The 20,164-nt window shown below is 46.0% G+C and overlaps 2 protein-coding genes and 1 non-coding gene across 3 annotated transcripts; 1 reads left to right on the forward strand and 2 right to left on the reverse strand.

Annotated features, from left to right (window-relative positions):
- The first annotated feature begins 52 nt into the window (after nucleotides 1–52).
- TRNAE-UUC (transfer RNA glutamic acid (anticodon UUC)) lies at nucleotides 53–126 on the forward strand. Its single transcript has one exon. It is a non-coding gene; the product is annotated as a tRNA-Glu (tRNA).
- A 224-nt stretch (nucleotides 127–350) lies between these two features.
- Nucleotides 351–8,362, reverse strand: LOC133911974 (coatomer subunit gamma-1). The gene is made up of 18 exons (XM_062354489.1): nucleotides 8,135–8,362; nucleotides 7,104–7,201; nucleotides 6,939–6,989; nucleotides 6,642–6,755; nucleotides 6,349–6,549; nucleotides 6,174–6,275; nucleotides 5,040–5,147; nucleotides 4,735–4,965; nucleotides 4,401–4,651; nucleotides 4,150–4,321; nucleotides 3,023–3,178; nucleotides 2,877–2,927; nucleotides 2,531–2,671; nucleotides 2,270–2,461; nucleotides 2,062–2,193; nucleotides 1,803–1,976; nucleotides 1,212–1,451; nucleotides 351–788 (listed from the first exon to the last, which is right to left on the reverse strand). The coding sequence occupies exons 1-18, from the start codon at nucleotides 8,217–8,219 to the stop codon at nucleotides 594–596; spliced, it is 2,694 nt and encodes an 897-aa protein (XP_062210473.1). The 5' UTR covers nucleotides 8,220–8,362; the 3' UTR covers nucleotides 351–593.
- Nucleotides 8,363–16,727: 8,365 nt separating this feature from the next.
- Nucleotides 16,728–19,396, reverse strand: LOC133910477 (proline-rich receptor-like protein kinase PERK5). Its single transcript, XM_062352863.1, has 8 exons — nucleotides 18,772–19,396; nucleotides 18,197–18,682; nucleotides 17,985–18,071; nucleotides 17,806–17,876; nucleotides 17,627–17,703; nucleotides 17,364–17,508; nucleotides 17,087–17,251; nucleotides 16,728–16,985 (listed from the first exon to the last, which is right to left on the reverse strand). Exons 1-8 carry the CDS (start codon nucleotides 19,394–19,396, stop codon nucleotides 16,728–16,730), a joined length of 1,914 nt encoding a protein of 637 aa, XP_062208847.1.
- Nucleotides 19,397–20,164: the final 768 nt, after the last annotated feature.

The following is a 20,164-nucleotide window of genomic DNA, read 5'->3' on the forward strand; positions in this document are numbered from 1 at the left end:
AGATGGCACAATACTTGTATATGAGAGATAAATAGATACGGTCAATCACAAATCCATTGTCGTCTAGTCCGGTTAGGATACCTGGCTTTCACCCAGGCGACCCGGGTTCAAATCCCGGCAATGGAACATGTGACTTTTTGCTTGGATTTGTAGTAGCAGCTCGACCACAAGCTACTACTATGCCAACACCAGCATATTTTAAAAATTGCAGTTTTTTGTTTTTCGTTTGAGGCCACACAGCTTGGATTTGTAGTAGCGGCTCGACCACAAACTACTACTATGCCAACACCAGCATAAGCTGACAGATTCGGAGTCACAGTTCATGAGCACGCATCAAAAGCAAACCACAATGGAATAAGGACTTAGATTAACAGCGTAGCAAGTTACTATTGATGCGACGATGCACGCGTACAAAAATTATTTGTACAGCAAGCAGAACGTTACAGAATGCACTCTCTGAGAATATGCACGAGGCAACTAGGCGTCTGTAAGCATCGAAGCATCAAGAGTGTAGTACCACTATTTTTATCACAAACAGGTATAGGTATCTACCGGCTCTACATTGTTTTCGCAGGAGATGGGAAGACTCCACTTTAGCCACTCGCAACAATCTCGTGGATCTTGTCACTGACTTCAGGGTCATCTGATCTGACAGCGAGCTTCATCGCCACTTCGTTGGGCCCACTGAGTCCGAATGACAACCTGACTAGAACCTTCACATCGCTGATAAACACACCAGATAGCAGGCAGGTGTGCGATCTTGCATTTCTTGGTACAACTTCAGTGCCCTGAAAAACACGAGTAACTGGAGTACTTAGCAACCTTTCAAGTTCCAAGTTCCAAAAGGCTAAGTTCTGACCGTGCACTCTTTAGTCCACACTGGATTACGATGACATTGTTATCATCTATCATTGTGCCAACTTAACTGTCTACATATTCCACATCTATGCATGCAGTTCATTCGAATGTCATATCCCAAGAACATCAAGTAGCCAACTATTTCACTCTTGCATGTTAATAGTTCTAACCCCCATAACAAGGCAGAAGAATATCAAAGATCAACATAAATGTAAAGGAATAAGGTATCATTTGATGTGCTTCTATATTCTTAGGGTCGAGTTTTATTAATGATGCTCCAAGAAATATCTAACGATGCACAGGGAAATAGACAATTGCTTTTTTGAGATTAGTTCAGAGAACTGGAAGCTGACCTCACACGGCTGCATCCCAAGTATATTAATGACAGCACTCACGGCCTCAGCCAAGCTCTCTCTAACCCCAAGTCCATACTCATCAACACGCTCACTTTCTGGGTCCATATTTTCCCAGGCATTCCTGAAGTTGGAGACAGCAACCCTCAGCATATAGTCAGCTGAAACAATTTCAAGGTCCTCTATCTCGTATTCATCCTCCACACCATCTTCATCAGCTTCCCCTGTAGATGTGTCAACCTGACAAAGTGGGAAACTACATTTAGTCATAGAACAGTAAAAACACAAAAACAATAGCAACCCCATTCGAGGTCACGTCTTAAATTAAAAGACAATGGCTGATAGTCATGTGAAACCTAGAACAATTTCCAAAACTTCTCAGGTTCAGAGGAGGTGAAACTACAAAATTACATATTGTTCAAAGAGTTTTCACAGAGTTATTTCATATTGTCGTGGATAGAAAATCCCAAAAGTTGGCCAAATTCATATGATACAGAACTAACCATACTTCAATTATTGGAATATATAGGATAATATGATTAATGTGTGATCGTGGGGGAAGATTATATACATGCAATATCATTACATTACCTCTTTCACAATAAACTTCAATACATTTGAAAATTTCCCAATAGCAGAAACACGTTCTGGCTTTTTGAAAGCAACGAAAATATGCCCAGGTGAATTATAGGGCAAGCTTGTCAGAGGTTTTGAACAAATTTCTGAAAACTCCTCAGCATCCGAGGCATCAACGTGAACAGTAACCTGAAAGAAGCAAAGACATTTACCAAACCTTCAGTGTGGGTTAACACTTACACCTCGAAGAAAATACTTGAAACGTGCCGCTTACATCTTCTAGCAGTTGCTGTTCTATAGTGTTTGCACAAGTGTACTGCAATACAACATAACTGTCATAAATGTGCTTAACCACATTAACAGCATACTCGATCCCTGCCTCTGTCAGCTCCACAGGTTCAGAGGACTGCAGAAAGAGAGAAGTTTAGCAAATGTGCTTGTCAATACTCAGAAACACACTAAACAGTTTAAAATATGCAAACCTTGAAGAGTCTTCCAAACCCAGAGAACTCAGGAATGGATGAAAGCATCTTCTGATAAGAATTAACAGCTGAAACAGGTGCAGGGGCAGCAGCAGCAGGTGGCTTCTTCCCAGGGGCCTTCTTCTCTTGAAGTGGCTGCGACTTGATTTCTCTTGACACCAAAGAAATGTCAAAAGGCTCCTCCGATGGATCCTGTTAAGTTCTTGAGGATGTGAGTTTTCAGTCGAAACATGCAGAATATAATGTTTATTCAAAACATACATAGGTTTTTAGGCTTGCTTCCAAGTTAGCAAGTGGCACATCAAAAGATCCAAATAGGAAATCCTTCACATCCTTCTCATTGTTACCTACGGCAATTTCACCGCCAAGAGTTTGGAGATAAAGTGTAGCACGATCACGAACCTACAACAACAAAGACCAATAAAACATATTATTGCCCATATACATCATATAAGAATTATGAGTTTCTATGTCATGGTGTCATCTGATAACAGGTATCTGCTGAATAAGACTAGTACACCTGATGAAGCATTATTTGAAGCTTAGTATCACCCGATAATAGGTCCTCACAAACAAAATATTAAAACAAGAGGATTTCCACACTTACCTCATCTTCAGTATCAAACAAACATCGTCTCAAAAGAACGAAGATTTGAGGCTGCAATACGAAATCAGAAATCCAAAATGAGCTAGAAATACACAGGGATGGCAACGGTACAAAAATAGGTGAAATGATCTTAGATTTTATCATACCTTGAGTGTATCGACCAGGGCACCAAACTTTGCCAGCGTGCTGACAGCACTAGCACGAACAGTGGCATTTTCCAATATCACACGGTTGTAGATGTAGCGAATGTACTTGCTTGGATCTGATGTCCTTGGCCCTTCATTTCCCAAGAAGTGCAATATCTGTCAATAAGAGAACAAAAGAGTCACTTCTCAATTTTGAGTATGTAAGTAACAGGAAATTCTATCCCCCCCCCCTCCATGTAGGAACAAATCACACAACTTAATTACGAAAAATTCCCCAACACTTCATCTCAACTCTCAATAGCATGGTGGATGAAGAAAAAACAGTTGCAATAATTGCTTAAACACTTGAACCTGCTACACGCCATACATCCATATTGTTGTATTGCTAGTGGTCATATGTGAAAATTTTGGCAGAATATACAGAATATATACATATTAGAACATTACTGTCTCTGTTCTTTTTTTTATGTTTCGTCTGTGGAAAAGTGTTCCTAAAGGTCCCCTACTTAATTTAGTGTATGCTATAATTTACAAGACTCAATTGCTTTGTTCATGGTTGATGGTCTCTAAGATTAAAGATGCGTAGTTTAGGAGAGAAACGAATTTAATGAGGTAGACTGAGACAAAAATTTAAAAGGAGCATATGGTCATCTTGCGCTTCTTAACGTGTGAGGCTGTGAGCTCAAGTCTAAAACTTCAAAGTAAAAAGAGTTGAACAGAGAAAATATGAATATTTTCATCAAGCAGATTATAAACAGGACTATCCAAATGTAGTTTTAGGTCAATCAAGTGGCGGTAGAGCAACAAAACGAAACAATTGATCTCATCAGTTAAATCTCTTTGGTACAAAAGCATCTTATACATGTCCAGACATGCACTTCTAGAGGTACCAAACTATCAGTGCTGCACATTTTCTACTGCTCTAGTTATCAGTATTTGGAAACAACATGGAGCAACAACTACATGAAATTTGTACTTCGAACTATGAAAGAGTTTCTTACACAGGCATTTTACATTTTACAGAACATCAGATAACCACTGCATATGAAGATTGCTTAATTCATAGATAGCTGGAAGCTAAGGAATAAATACTTTATTGACACTAATAACATAATAATTGTAATTACCTGACTAGAAAGATATGTGAATTCACAGTCCTCAATGAATTCACAGAGATGCAGCAGGCCAATTTCTTTGGCATCTGGTATCTCACTGATCAGAGTAACTATGGAATCTACTATGGCCTTCTTATACTCAAAGGCCCCTTCTTCTCTCAGACTGTTACTCAAAAAATTCAACCTGGATGACAAAGAAATAGTCAAAACACTGGAATTAAAAAAAAAAAACTATATCAACAGTCTTTCAGTTGATCTCATACATTGAGCGATGCTTCAGTGGGAACTTCAGGCACAGAGATCGAATAGCTTCGACAACAACTATCTTGAATTCATCTGCTATGTCAGACATGAAACTGGTAATTTGTTTCACGAGGCGATCCACACTTGATTCATTGCCAGTTTTAAGAAGTGTAGTGATTGCCAGGGTAGCTATACTCCTGTTCTGGTCTGACATTAGACTTTCCAAGTCCACGTTGCAGTTTGTCACTGCAAGAGGGCGTGTCATAGCAACCTGCAAGACAGTTGGCAAATCAAGAAACAGATAGGGTGAGGATATTTTTGAACAGCAAAGCTTGAGGAACATGCGTGGATAACCTTATTGAGTGTCCGGACAGCAGCAAATCGAAGCACAGGTTTGGATGAACTCAAAAATAACTGTAACACAGTAATTGCCGGTGCCAATTGACGACTTGTAACATCCAGCTCTGTTATTTTCCGTGCAGCCTCTAAAATCACCATTTCTGCTTTATGTCTGAGACATGATTCCAAAAAATCGAAAAATGGGAGGTCACCATTTTGTGTGTTCATGCTTGACTCACGTATAACCTGCCAAATTGCCCTTCGTTTTCAAGTAATTCACGTATGTTGCCTGGTTTCCAATAAAGGAATATAATGGTTACCTGGCTTGTGTAACGAATCAGAAGACATTGTGCAAGAGGAGAACGTACAGATCCCCTTGTCAAACTAGAAACCAGCTTGCTAATAGCCAAACGATCGTTCTGTTTGATCTGCAAGTTGGAGAGAAATTAACTGAACATCCGGTGTCTCGAGCTAACAGAAATTATATCATACTCTTTCTATATTCACCACACATGCAGCCTACTAAAACCTTACCATCAAAATACCAAAGAAATTTAGGCACAGAAAAATGGAATCCAAACATTCAATGCTAACTGAGGGTGTTATCCCATAATAAGGTATGAGTACCACTGGCGTAAAGTGGATCCTCTGAACAGAATAGTGGCTACCAAAAATAATAGTTCAATAAAAGCCACATTACCAAGATAACATAAATAGTAACAACTACTAGTCCCCAAGCTTATTTAACCAAAAGAAATTTCCCTAAAAAGTTCAACATCAGCACATGAACAAACAGGGAGCTGGCAGCAAGTGGTGTATAGGTTAGTTGCTCATGAGGCCGCGACCCACTCTGGCAAACCAACAATGACCTATTTCCGACAAGTACGTGACAAATGATATGACCTGCCCTGACATCACCCACCTTCACCAAATCTATAGGCGGTCAAGTATGCTTCAGGGAATGAATCAGGGCAGAGGCCTGAATTGGAATAAAAGAAATCTGCCCTCCTAGAACATTATCAAACAAATGAACGCTAAAAGGCTAGATACTTTGTGTTGCTGTCAAGTAAACAGCCTGATATTGCATCCTTATCATGTCTGGTTTACATGATGCAAACATAGCCGAAGTGTTTTCAAAAGGGACATGCTTGCGTTTCTCGAGATTTTTTTGTTCATTATTAGTAAAGCATAGCATACAACCTACATTGATATGCAGAGCAAGTGAGTAACTTATTACTTATTTAATACTACACACGCTAAAATCAGTAGTTCCATGTGGTAGACCATTGTTCATCCGAAAAGACTAGAAGGTAGAGCATAAGGTAGTTCACTCTTCACTTGCATAAGAAAAAGATAAATCCTGCGAGTAGCCAATAATGCAGCTAGGCATTTTCTACAGTTTTCCCTTTGCGATTGCTTCTAAATTTAACTGGCTCAAAAGAACAAGATTACACCTGGTGAAGAAGAGCAAGACCATGAAACTGGACAAGCGCAGCTCTTGATTGAACAGCCTCCTGGACTTCATTACTCCATCTTTTCACAATTTCTGGGTTTGCCTACAAATAAAAGATGCTGTTAGACGACTTTAAACAAGAAATTGCTAATTACGCAATAGAATTATAGCAATACCTGAACCAGGTGGATGCCACTAACAAGAGCAGCACTAGCTACCACTGGGTTTTTGTCAACAATAGCTTGCTTCAAGTATCTCTCAATTTGAGTTAGTAGGGTGCCGTCGATTATTCTACAAAGAACTCTAATAGCATTGGCACGGTACATATCTGTCTTGCTGTTCATATCTTTCATCAATGAGCTTGTGACTATGATGACCTATTATGGACACGAAGGTCAAACATATCAGAATCAGAAGGCATGAACAATATTAATTATTCATCTGAAAAAAAACATCATTCACATTTGACCTCATCTGATGAAGGAGATAGCTCTTTGATCATTAAGTACACCAATCTCCTAAGACCAGCATCACTGGACTGAAATAACTTTGTTACAGCAAAGAAGACTTCTGTGGCCTCAACCTGTAACAGAAACATACACAGTAGAATTTGTTATTTAGTTCTGTATCTCTTCTCCCCATGCAAACAGCTTGCTTTGCACCAATGCAATCAGTTTGCTTCTTTGATACTACACAAAATCTTATGCACGCAAACTACACACAACTCACAAGGAAGATATACTATGCGGTTTGTTTTGTACCATACCTTCGTAAATGTCTCTCCTTGATTAAGTAAATATAATAACTTGGTGATGACCTGCAACCAAATTCCAAGTAGGACAGGAAGCAAAGAACAAAGCCATAAGAATAGGACGGTGAAAAAATATACATCTAAATGCTCTGTTGTAAAGAAAATGCAAGAAATTCTTACTTGCGAGCACCGCCTGGCATCAAGCTGCGGATTATGGAAAGCCCGCGCCTCCTGCAGAACAGCCCCCTTTTCGATCCCAAAGAATGGCGAGTACTCGACTGACGAAAGCACCCACAGTTAATAAACATGTAACACTTTGAAAGCATTTTCGTTACGATCAGAACTGAATTTATAAGCAGACGAGATCAAACTATTATTTTCAGGAACTGTAAGAGGGATTCCAACCCAACCTGAAATTACTAAAGAATTACCCTCCAGGCAGCATCGCAAAGCATAATGATATACAGATTAAGGAAGTAAAGAAGAAGGGGACTGTTCTAGAATGGTGCAGATACTAGTAACAGCTTAACGCTTTAACTCCAAGCACGGGGGCGGTCTGGTTTGGGATCCTGACTAACCTGGTGTCCCGGTGATTGAGAAGAAGGCAGATCATATCTCTGCGCTGTAGCATAATGTTATCAAAGACCTTCCGATTTCGACTTTTCCAGACAGTTCAGAGATAGACCATTAAAAGATCCAACTGATCTATGTCGAATTTTCAGCTTTTGATTCGGCTCGAGACCCAAATAGGCCAAGGAACGGATCTAAATGGAAATATTACGCATGCAGCTCCAATGCTAGATTAACAAGACAGGTTCCGGCAATAGGGCGTCACCGGAACCTCTCTGTCAATCACTGGATAGACTCGCCTCTCGCAAGTGGGAGTACAAAACAATAACTGGAAGGAGAACCGCCCACCCGACGAGGTGCACCTAGCACACTCCAGATCCAGGTAACTCCGAGCCCTCCCGCCCCAATTCCCAACCAAATCCCGCATACGACCACCTCGAGTACGCCGCGCCGGTCAGCAAAGCTGCGTCAAACAAATCCGCGCCATCACCACCGCCGAGATCCCTCGCGAGATTGCGCCAGATCCGGCGCGTTATTACAGGCAGCGGTTCCCAGATCGCCGCCGGGCAAGAGCAGCAGGCAGCGGTACGAGAAGGCGGGGAGGAACAGGGTAGGGTTTATGATGGGGGGAGGGGACTAACCCTCTCCGTCGTCGTCTTCCTTCTTCATGTACGGCTGCGCCATCTCCGGTCCGGCGAGGTCACCGCCAACGAGGGAGCGAGGCATGCGACCTCGGGTACTACTGGCGGGTGGCGGGTGCTTGGTTTGGGCGGAGGAGGAGAGAGGTGTCTTTTGCCTGGATCCTAGTAAGGGTTGCCGTGCGGTGCGGTGGTGGGAGTGGGATCCGACTTCCGAGTACGCGGCGCTGGGCTCCGGTTGGCGGTTGCGCGCGCTTTCTGCACCTGGGTCCCTGGAGTAGGCAGCTGAGCCTGGCGGTGGGGCTGTGTTGTCAGGCGTTTGCGGCATAGCCGAGCCGGCCCGACTCGTTAGACCATCTCCAGCAGCTATCTCAAATTTTTATCTTTTAAAATACTATTACAGTATCCCCTATCACTATTACAGTATCTCTTATTTTTTTCATCTCCAGCAGCTACCCTATTTTCTACCTTCTACTCATCTTTTTCTCTCTCCAGACCCGATGTCAGCCTCTGTGAACAGTACTATTACAGTGTTGCTACATTTGTGCTACAGTAACAGCCATTGTTTTAGTGGTCTTTTTTTAGCACTGTTGCTGGGTCATTTTTCTCTCTCCGTAGTACTGTAGCGCACTGTAGCACCAGATACCGACTATGCTAGAGCTTCTACAATATCCCGTAAATTACTGTAGCAGCCGGATCTTCAAAAATGCCGATTCTGCTGGAGATGTTTTAGGGGTCTAGCGCTCGGTAAGGAGCCTTTTTATTTTTATATTTTGAAAATAAAAAATACAAAATTAGACATCTGTTTAAAAAACTTGCAAAAATATCCTACGATTGCCCTTCCAACGAACGGTAGATTAAAAAATAAAAAATATTGTGTTTTATTGTTCTCAAAATTTAAAACATTATCAAAATAGTCATAAATATTTAAAAAAAATATGCTATAGTGGATGTTAGTTTTATAATAAGAAACATAAAAGACAAATTTTATTATACACGGTCTGAAATTGTATTTTTGTCTAATTTTTTTTGCTAGATCATAATATCCATACAATATATATTTTTTTAGATTTTTGTATAACTATCTTGATAGTGTTTTGAATTTTGAGAGTAAGAGAAAAAAATAAAAAAAATCCTCGGTAGGAAATCTACTCGGCTCGTTAGTCCAAAATGAATCGAGGGTCCGACTTGAGCCTACCACGATAATTACAAGCCTGGTAAATCTTATTGGACCTGTCTGAGCAACTATTCTCCACTGGAAATGAAACTGGCTTCCTCTCTAGCCGAGCCCGGCCCAGAAAATGGTCTTGGAAAAGATCTGTTTTGTCTCAACTATGGTGAAAGTCTTGGCTTCCAAACACAACATTACTCCCGAACCCGTTTCCCACCGGTTTTCCCTGAAGTGCCGCTGACATAGAGATGGTTTTTACAGGTGTACTGATTTTTGGTGACATGTTAGTATTAGTTGAAAATCAATAAATTCTATCACGTTAAAAATTGATGGGACACATATGTCATTATATCACACCTAAAAAACTCTAACTTAGTCATTGAGCACGCATACGTATCATAACATCATATTTCATATTTTTTTCGTTTTAAGTATTCAAAATATTTTGAAAATTATACATCGTTAGTCAACTCGAGTTCCCACCGTATGCATATGAGTAGGAATTATTTTGAAATAGTTTAGGTAGTCCTAAAACTATTTAGAAAGAGGAAAAGAATTGATACAAATAGAGAAAAAAAAGAGGACTTTTTGCACGTGAGTCTAGCCCGTGGTCTGATAGGTTTACCTACGATCTGACCATCAGGGCTTAGAGGCATCCATATAAAACCCATCGACCACCTCACTCACCCTCTCTTACAGTCACTTCCCACCTTGACCTAAAATTGAGAAAGAAGAGGGGAGCACCACCTCAAACACCACAATGGACGAAGATCCAAGGAGGAGACTTCTCCAAGCTTTTTGAAGTCTCCACGAGCTCCTCCCTACCGTCTTTCTCATCGGAGAAGCTTTCCACACGGTCTTTTTCACCTCAAGGCCAAACACCACCCCGGAGCTTGACCTTCAAATCGAAGCCTTCCAAAGTCAATCAACCCTCTAGAAAGCTTTCCTACACTAAGGTGAGACTTCCCCAACCATTTCTCTATCATCCATGGGGTTCTCGAGTTTGACCCTGTGTATGTTGCTCAAACCACCCAAAATGAACTATTCTAACCTTGTAAAGTATTTTGGTACCACTCTTGGCCGAAGACATTGCCAGAACCTTCACCGGCAATCTCGCCGATGCGCTACCGGCCAAGCCTAGAGGTCTGACTGTCACTTAGGCCAGTTTGACCATCGGATTGTGACTTGGCCAGTTAGACTCAAGTTCATCCATAGTTAGGAGTCAGTCCGCCACTGTGGCCAGTCTGATCACTAGACCACCACTATGGAGTCTGACCACCACCCCACCTGGTTTGACCGCTAGCTACTCAGAACTCGTTGAGCTTATGTTGTCCCCTGCAATGTTTAAACCTCTTCTAGACCAATCATTTAAGCGTTCTGTCGTGGGTTAATCCCTGACAATGTATACGGGGTATGATATACGATGGATGCGTGATCAATGTTTCTAGTGACTGTTGGTGAGTGTGTGTCGAAGGAATTTAAGAACATCAGGGTTTATTCAGGTTCAGGCCTCCCTTTGGATAGCAATCCTACATCATGTGTATTTTCTTATGAGTCCGATGAACTTATCCACAGTTTCCTCTTTTACAAGCCTGATCCTCCCCTCTTTATACAGCAGGAGGTGAGGTGTATCGTATACATACAAACAGACCATGTTAAATATGATGGCTGCCCTATGCCTAACAAAAAATAGCTACTCCTAGGTCATCATTATAGGGGTGGGCACGCCTGGGCCACCCTGTTCGTCCCGCACGCCCCGTCCCATCCACTAAATGACGTCCTGCCCGTTGAAAGCCCATCACGCTTGCCTACTAGGCCATCCCATAGCATTAAATGCTACGGGGCGGGTTACACCGTCTCTACGACGGCTCACGACTTCACCCGCCAAAAGGGTGTCTAGGGAAGGAAAACGTATGAGTAGATGGTATTAAATACGATTAGACTGGTTAGGTAAGTACTTGCCTTGTGACCAGTAAGGGTTAGTCATGGGATTTCCATCTATGACTAGGGGAATGGTCGCGCAAGTCCCGTCTGGTTGCACAGGGGGCCATGGTTTTGAAAATATCAACCGTTAGCTGACATCTGCCAATGTGGGCCCTCCTGACAGGGGACCCCTTATTCTTTACATCGACGGTAGCCCTCAAGCTCCATTGCAGATGCGGTGAACTAAGTGGTTTATCGTATAATTCTGAGGTCGTTGGACACCATTTGACCATGGTCGGGCCTGGCCGAATCACTTGGGCCTTATGTGAACATATGTTTGCCCAGGGAGTGATCATCGATGCGGCCCGCTCTTGTGGTCGACTCAGGAAACATCATTCCAAGTGGAGATTTGAACATCTAGAGAGAGAGAGAGAGAGGGAGAGAGAGAGAGATTAGGGGGAAGAGAAAAAAGTGCACTGGGGAGAGAAACATTAATTCCCGCCGGACCCGAGAGAATTTCGATTCCCCACGTGCAGCCTTTCGAAATTAGAAACTGGCTGGACTCCGCGACGGTTGGGATATCGCGCCAGCCATATAAATTGGAAATCCAAAGGTTTCCCATGAATCCTTTCACCACCTCCCATAGCCTCTAAGCCTTTGCTCTCAAAGCCCGTTGTCTCCGTCTCCGTCCTTGCTCCACAGCAACCTCTGTCGCCTTCCGATGGCGTCGCGCTCTAGCAACGAGCCAAATTTTCCCAATTCCAAGTATAATACAGCAAGGCTGAAATAGATGCATGATGCCGGTATGCTCCCTCATGGCTTGTCTTCTGGATAGCACACTGGGGAGAACATGCCTACTCCCCGTCAGGCGGAGGTCATCATGTTTGTTTCCTTCTTCCTGGCCAGCCTGATGTTGACCTTCTCTGAGTTCTTCACCACCGTCATTACCTTCTACGACATTCACCACCTCTATCTTAACCCCAATTCCATTATCATGTTGAGCGTCTTTGCTCACATGTGCGAGAACTTTATTGGGGTCGAGCCGTGTCTCGATCTATTCCATTTTTCTACTTGGCCCGACCGGTGACAGGACCGGCCATTGAGAGCTACGGGTTCCTTCTCTGTGATGGCATCGTGGATTCCTACCTCGAGATGGGCCTAAAATCGTCATGGTCGGGCTAGAGGGAGGATCAGTTCTATGTATCGACAGACAACGCCTTAGACAACCTATGCGTGCTGAGCGCACCGGCGCTGGTCACAAAAAACTGGGGGAGCGCCCTAAAGACAACCCTAGGGTTGTTGACCCTTGCCACTCGGGTCAAGCGACTTAGGGAAGTCAGGATAACGAGATCGGATGTTGTCTGTGATTACATCAAGCGTCGGTTGTGCCCCTTGCGGAGGAGGGCACATCCATATTCCTGTACACTGGGAGTGACGACGACACTCAGAAGAGATCCATAGGCAACATCGTAGTTGTTTCTTTGGCATTTTTTATGCTAGGCGCATGACCCTTTACATACCTCCTACTATCCAGATATCACCGATGAGGCCATCGATTTGTGGGTCTAAATCGTAATGTTGGTTGCCCCCAGAAAAGATAGCCCTCCACGCGGCGATCCTCCACTATGTGACCTTTCTTTGTCAGAGAGGGCTTGGCTTAGACCGGTAAGTTTGACCTCTTCCCACAATCATCTCCCTAAATCCTTGTCCTGGGAAAAAGGGATTTATTACTTGAGCCACTACAGGGTCTTCCTAAGGTCGATGTCCTGTGTTCGATAGTAGACAAGGTCATGGAGGTCATTCGGAACATAAATCCAATCGCCCAAACAACCCCCCTTGCCCAACACCACCCCGGGTGGTTGTCAATCTGGTTGTGGTACAGAACAACCTAGTCGTGGCTACAACTAGATTGCTCGGAACCAACCAATGACCACAGGTGGAGATTTTACAAGCGGTGTCGGATAGCAAAGGGTTGGCCAACCTTGCCCCGACCAGACTCGCTCTGACCAGGCCAACACCGACCAGACCCGTTCTGACTAGGCCTACTTTGACTAAACCCCCTCTAACCAAATACCCTTCGATCAGGCCAAGGCAATCAGGATGCTATTGGCCAAGGCCCTACGCTAGTGGGGAAGAGAGCAACAGAGGACTTAGGTTCTGCGGAAGCATCCAAACACGCCCGTGGGACACCGGTCACCTGTAGCTTCATGAGGACGAGGCTTGTGCTCACCCCTCCGCCCACGCAGTAAGTTTCTTCGTTAGGTGTAGATGCTTTGGAAGTTTTCTTTGTTTCTTGACTCTGTAGTTTGTTACCACTATAGGTCCTCGACCCCACCGCAGGCCTCGGTCACAACTCCTCCTTTGATGCCTCAGCAAGATGTTCCAGCCCCCAGCCTCCAGTAGCTCCAACGCCAGGAGCATTGGTCGTGATCTGCGTGTCTGTGGAGCCGGTTGTGGAGCCTGCTCTGGCCTCCGATCTGCTCTCCTTGGTCACCAGTCTTCCTGTCTCTATCCAAAGACTGATCGTTGAGAAGGAGGCGACGGACAACAGGTGCGCCGAGCTGGAGAGGCCGGTGGCCGAAGAAAAGGAGGCAAGGCACTTACTTTAGTGGGAAAATGCCAAGCTTCAACAGGAAAATATTGATCTCACTGCTAAATGTTCTCAGATCAAGGAGGACAATCGAAAGACTCGCAATATTCTTGAGGAATCCTCTAAGGCAATTCGGCTACCCCTGAGGAGCGTCAGGCTAGATGCTGGAGACCCGAAGGACGAAAGGGACGCTCTGGGCTAGGCCTACGCCATCTATGTCCTGATGGAGAAGTTTGCCCAACTCCCGGGCATCTTGGGGATGAGGACCTTAGAGGACATGACGATGGAGATGAAAGCCACGACAGCGTACGTTCTCAAGTGCTACAACTGCCGCGACCCCAACTTTAACCTCGAGACCATCCGGGAGGAGATCGTGGTAGCCAGCCCCATAGCCATGGAGAGGCTGAAGGCAAAGTGTCAAGGGTCAGCGGATTTACTAGGATCTATCTTCCAGGTGGAGACCATCGAGGATGCTATAGAAGAAGAGTAAACCTTGAACTGTAATTTAGGCTTGTGTTATGCATGAATGAAGCTTTTAATTTCTCTAATATACTTGTCGCTGCCATGGTCATAGGGTCCCAGAATTGACTACCCCTCTTGCTCGCTCCGAGCCCCCGACCATGCCTATTAACAACGCCGATGACCAGCACCGTCTGGTAGTGGTGGCCAAGTGCAAGCTTAGGTTTGCAGTCGAGAGAGAGATCCTACAAAGCGATCTTTGTGGTGCATTGGCCATATCACCATTAAGCCACGTGTAGTCCCAGGCTAGACAAGTGAGACTCTACCAGTTGACTCCTACGTGGTTTGCGACCAATTTCCGTGACCAACTTGTTAGGAGGAGATGTTGGTGGTGAAGAGAGACTTGGAGTGCTAGTGGAAGCATTAGAGAGTGAGGTCGCATCATTAGAAGAGGATGAGCTATTCCTAAGGGCATCAAATTGCACTTCAAGAGTTTTGTTAGTTTCATCTAAACATAAGAACTTCTCTTGAAGTGTAGCATTGCTACCCTCTAGACTAGCAATTTAGACATTGGTCAAATCAAGATCTTTGATCAATTTCTGAATTTTCTCCTTCTCTTTAGCAAGGAGCTCTTTGAGTTCAAGATTTCTCTCTTTTTCAAGGATGAGCAAGTCCTTTTACTTCTCGAGAATCTCGTCTTAACTCTCTATTGTTTTCATTAGCTCTTTTAATTTAGACATAGCATTTTTACTAAGACCTTTAAGTATGCTTTCGCAACCACTATCACTATCACTATGTAGGAGCTTGGGTTGTGATTTTACCTTCCGTCCTTTTGCCATGAGATACTTGGGAGTATCGTCGTCGCTCATGTCACCAAAAAGTGACTTTGTCGGTGTAGAGGAGCGAATGATGATTTTGGCGATCTTCGTCATAGGAGTCAGAGTCGGAGTTGGAGTTCTACTCCTCACCAATGTGAGCTTGATCCAAATATTTCTTCTTGTGGGTCTTGAACTTGTCCTTCTTGGAAGGCTTATTCTTCTTTTTTTCATTGTCCTTGCTCTTTTTCTTCTTCTTAGAACAATGAACGATGGAGTGACCAACTTCGTCACACTCATAGCAAATTCTCTTGGATGTTCTTCTCTTGAGCATATCTCTCTTGTACTTGTTATAGCCACCATTCTTCATGAATTTCTTGAACTTTCTTACAAAGAAGTCTATTTCTTCATCATCCGAGCTCTTATCTTCACTTGAGCTTGATTATTCAATTTGCTTGATCTTGTTTGCCTTGAATGCTACTTCTTTGTTCTTGAAGGTGGAACTTTGCTTGCCAAGATTCTTAGACTTCATTTGCTTTCTCCTCTATGAGCTCATGAGCAAGAATTCTTCCAAGTATATCATTTGGTGTGAGCCTCTTGTAATCCCTCCCCTCTCAGATGAGTGTGACCAAGGTGAGATTTCGTGATGCAAAAGCTTTAGGCAATCTTCTCATCACCTTGTGATCATCAAACTCTTCACTTCCAAACCCTCTAATCTTGTTCACCAACACCATCATGCAATCTTACATTGTTTGAGGGGTTTCATCATCTTCCATCACAAATCTTTCCAATTTGCCTTCAAACAGCTATATCTTGAATTCCCTCATGCTTGTGGTGTCTTCATGAGCAACTTGAAGTGTATCCCATATTATTTTGGCCTCTTTAAGTCAATCCACTTTGTCGAACTCCTCGGGACTCAAAGCAACGAGTAACACACTAGCGGCTTGTGCATTGCAGTGGAAATTTTGCTCTTGCTCGGGAGTGAGTTCTTTTTCTTCATCCGATAGCTCAAGATCTGTACACACAATCTTCCAAATATTTGGATGAAGAAAGATTAAATGCAATTTTATTTTGTACCTCCAAACGATATAATTTCATAGAAGAAATATTAAATGCAATTTCATTTCGATCAATTATATTATCGTATGAAAATTTTCAGATACCATTTTAATGCACAGTGTGGTAGGATAAAAGGTTAGCCAGTGGAACAAGTCGTGTTACTTCTATGGCATTTTTTACTGACACACCTGCTTGCATTAGTCTTGCATTCAAGCAAACAACATCTCTTTGTAACCTGCATTACCATGCAAATAATAAAAACCACCATTATTTCCATGATATGAGCCGACTTAACCAATGCGAGCAACTAATTAACCCTTTTGAACTTCATTCCTAAATTTCACCAACGGAGCTTTCATTTGAACTAAAGCTTCTCGCGCTCATATATGAACAAAAATGTAAGATAACACCAGCATATTACATAGAAGCACACGGAAACGTCAATTACACAATAATAAGACAATCTTTACAAGTATCAAAGCTGTCACAAACATTGGGTACATCTCGTACCACCCAACATTCAGTACATCACAAACTTGTGCACCGAAGAACTCTCAGGCTCAGACGCCGGCCGAAGGATCAGTGCTGCCGCCGGGTGGCCGCCTCCCCGGAGTCAGCGCTGGACTGCGACGGGTTCAGGCCGTACTCGCTTGTCCCGCTGTACTCGTTGCTGTACTCGCTGCTCTCGAAGGCGACCTTCCTGAACTTGCTGATGTTTGCCGCGTAGTTGACGCCGGAGTCGTACTCCGAGCTCGAGCTGAACATCGTGCTCTGCCCTGGCTTCACCCCCTCGTTCAGGTCGTCCAGCGACGCGTCGCCCTCCAGAGCACGGACAATCTGCACGGAAATGGGAACAAATAGAAGAATGGTGCATGCTATGTGCACCGTGAATCCGCGATAGTTGATGGTAAACTCGAAAGTGTGAATCTTGTCTTCACCTGTTTCATCTTCGGGCGGCGCTTGGCGGAGTGGCGGACGGCGGCGGCGGCGCAGGCGGCCATGCGCTCCAGCTCCAGCCGGTCGACCTTGTTCTCCAGCCGCGGGTCGACCACCTCGTCGAAGTTGCCATCCTCAGACAAGGCGCGCGCCAAGAGGGGCCTCGCCTGTCACACACGACACACCACGCGAACGCCCATGCGCCGTGTGAAAATCGAGCGTGCTTCGCAGCATCTAATGGTCGTATTGAGATGGCATTGGAGAGGCAGAGCAGCTTACCCAATCGACCAGGCTGTCCTCCATGTAATTCGTGGGATCAACCGGTCGCTTGCCGGTGATGAGCTCCAGGAGCATGACGCCGAAGGAGAACACGTCCGACTTGTCCGTGAGCTTGCCGCTCGACGCGTACTCCGGGGCCAAATACCTGCACGGTACAACACAGCCAGCCGGTCATCTGGGCACTTGGCCATATCCTTCGTTTCCGGAAACCGAAGTGAGGCGCCCCCCGGCAAAACGCAGCAGTTGTCGTAGTGCATGCTCACCCGAAAGTTCCCATGACGCGCGTGGAGACGTGCGTGTTGGTGTCCGTGGTCAGCTTCGCGAGCCCGAAATCAGCAACCTAAGGTGAACCATTGCAACGAGCTCTTACGATTTCACTCCTATCTCGTATGGCTAACGCAGTCTTCATCAGTTCAGTAAAGCGCTTGTCCAGATCAAATACCTTGGCCTCGAAATTTTCGTCCAAAAGGATGTTGGCCGCCTTGATGTCACGGTGGATGATCTTGGGGTGGCCTTAGTTTGTGTCACCATGCGCATTGTCAAGTAGTAGATCGTTAGGAAGAAATAGAAACACCACGCAATTAGGCAAACAACCCAAGGAACCTGGAACCTGGAGCTTACAGTCTTCGTGCAGGTAAGCGAGGCCCTTGGCGGAGCCGAGCGCGATCGCCAGCCTCGTCGTCCAGTCCATCACCGGCACGCCCTTCCCTGCACCCGGCACGCATGCAGCACCGATGATTCGGGGAATCACACGTTCACAGGCGCGGCGCGTCAAAATGCCCAGGAGAAATTGACTGAAAAACGCAGCGCGCCCCGCGGGTGCGCGTACTGACCGTGGAGGTGGTGCTCGAGAGTGTCGTTGGGCACGAACTCGTAGACGAGCAGGCGCTGGGAGGAGCCGGCGATGCAGTAGCCGACGAGGGAGACGAGGTGGCGGTGGTGGACGCGGCTGATGATCTCCACCTCCGCCTGGAACTCGCGCTCGCCCTGCCCGCTCCCGGACTTGAGCTGCTTCACGGCCACCTCCTTGCCGCTGCCCGGCAGCACGCCCTTGTACACGTACCCGAACCCACCCTGCCCCAGCAGGTTTGCCGACGAGAACCCGCCCGTGGCCGCCGCCAGCTCGTCGTACGAGAACGCGCTCTTGGAGAACCCCAGCGTCGGCATGCCGGGCGACGGCGGTGCATGCGGCCCCGGCCCGTGCGACCCGCTAAACTCCCCGCTCGCCGAAGAGTACGGCGCGTGCCAGCCCCCGCCGTGGCCGTCCATCGCGCTGCTGTTCTGCCACTTGGGCATGCTGTTCGCGTAGAACACGTTCCCTGCACGCGCGCGCGCGCGCGCGGCGAGCCATGTTAGCCGTGTAGTCTCTGCGATATGCATAGGCGTATACCGTGTACGCGGAGTGTACCGTGCTCGTCGGTGTAGTAGGGCATGTTCATGTGCGGGGGCCTCTTCTTCCTCTTCTTCTTGGCGCAGCACACGCACGCGGTGATGGCCATCAGCAGGCCGAAGGCCACGACCCCGATCACCACGCCGGCGACGATGGCACCCACCGGTGGCGACCCATCGTTGTTGCTTCCGCCCTTACTGCTGCTGCGGCCACTCCTGCTGGAGCTCTCACTCTCAGAGGACGGGGAGTCGTCGCCGCCACTGCGCTTCGGAGCTGGTGGAGACGGGGAGCCCCTTGACGACGCTGGCGGCGAGCCTGCTTTATCCTGTGGCGCCGGGGGTGGCAACCCGCCGCTATCCTGTGGCGACGCCGGTGGCGGCGACAGCGACGGCGTGGGTGGCGACGGCGATTGCGACGGCGAGGGTGGCGACGGCGGCGGTGATCCCGAGCCAGATGACTTGGGCGGTGGCGCAGACGGCGTGGACGGTGGCGGGATGGCGGGAGGCGGCGATGATGATTGCGGAGGTGACTGCGACGACGGCGGGGACGACGTGTCGCTCGGTGGTGACGGCGACCCCGTGGAGCCGTCCGAGCTCCCCGACGAGTCAGGTCCGTCGAACAGGTTGTCTAGCGGTGAATCCATTGTTAATGTTTAACGAGGATGGAGTTCTTCCCGGTGAATATGATCACTCCACCCTCCCGAGGGCGTGTCCGGGTTGGATTGGAATGCCGCACCTCGTCGTCGTCGTCGTCGTGATGAACCCCTGCAAATGTTGCGACAGCAGAGATCAAAGATACGAGGAACCAAACCGATCAAAGGACGTCAAAATGCGAACAAACTGAATCGTTCATGGCGCACCTTCCTTTTCTCCTTGTTCTTCCGGGGAAGAAGAGAAGGGGTTGAAACAGAACTGCGGAGACGAAGGAGCGGGAGGCTTCAAAGCGGAGGTTTCGTCACATCGCCCAACCTCCACCGCACCGCCACGCCATATTTCCAGGATGCGAGCCGTTGCCCTCCTTATATTTTTTTCCATTTTTAGCCTTAGTGCCAAATGGATTGTTGCCAGCCATTGGAGCTCGGCTGATTAACAGCACTGCTGTTCATGGCCATTGTTTTGGGAGTCTCTGTATGTTTAGAATGCTGAATGCATGCAAAATTTGTGCATCTCATTATTTTTTTTTCTCCCATTGAGCATATAATTAGTACCAGCAGAATTTCAACGGTAACCCTACCTTCATCTAGTCCTCGAATGGGCACTACTTTTTTCGGGGAACTGCAGAGTGCAGTTCAGAAGGTCCACAGAAATCTAGAGCACAAGACTCGACTTTACAGTGGACCTGAATCTAGGCTATCACGCATACAGAACAATCTAGCATTGAAACTGGTGGACTGCAAACAATCTGAATCTGT

Source organism: Phragmites australis, chromosome 3 (assembly GCF_958298935.1).
Source record: "Phragmites australis chromosome 3, lpPhrAust1.1, whole genome shotgun sequence".
NCBI lineage: Eukaryota > Viridiplantae > Streptophyta > Magnoliopsida > Poales > Poaceae > Phragmites > Phragmites australis.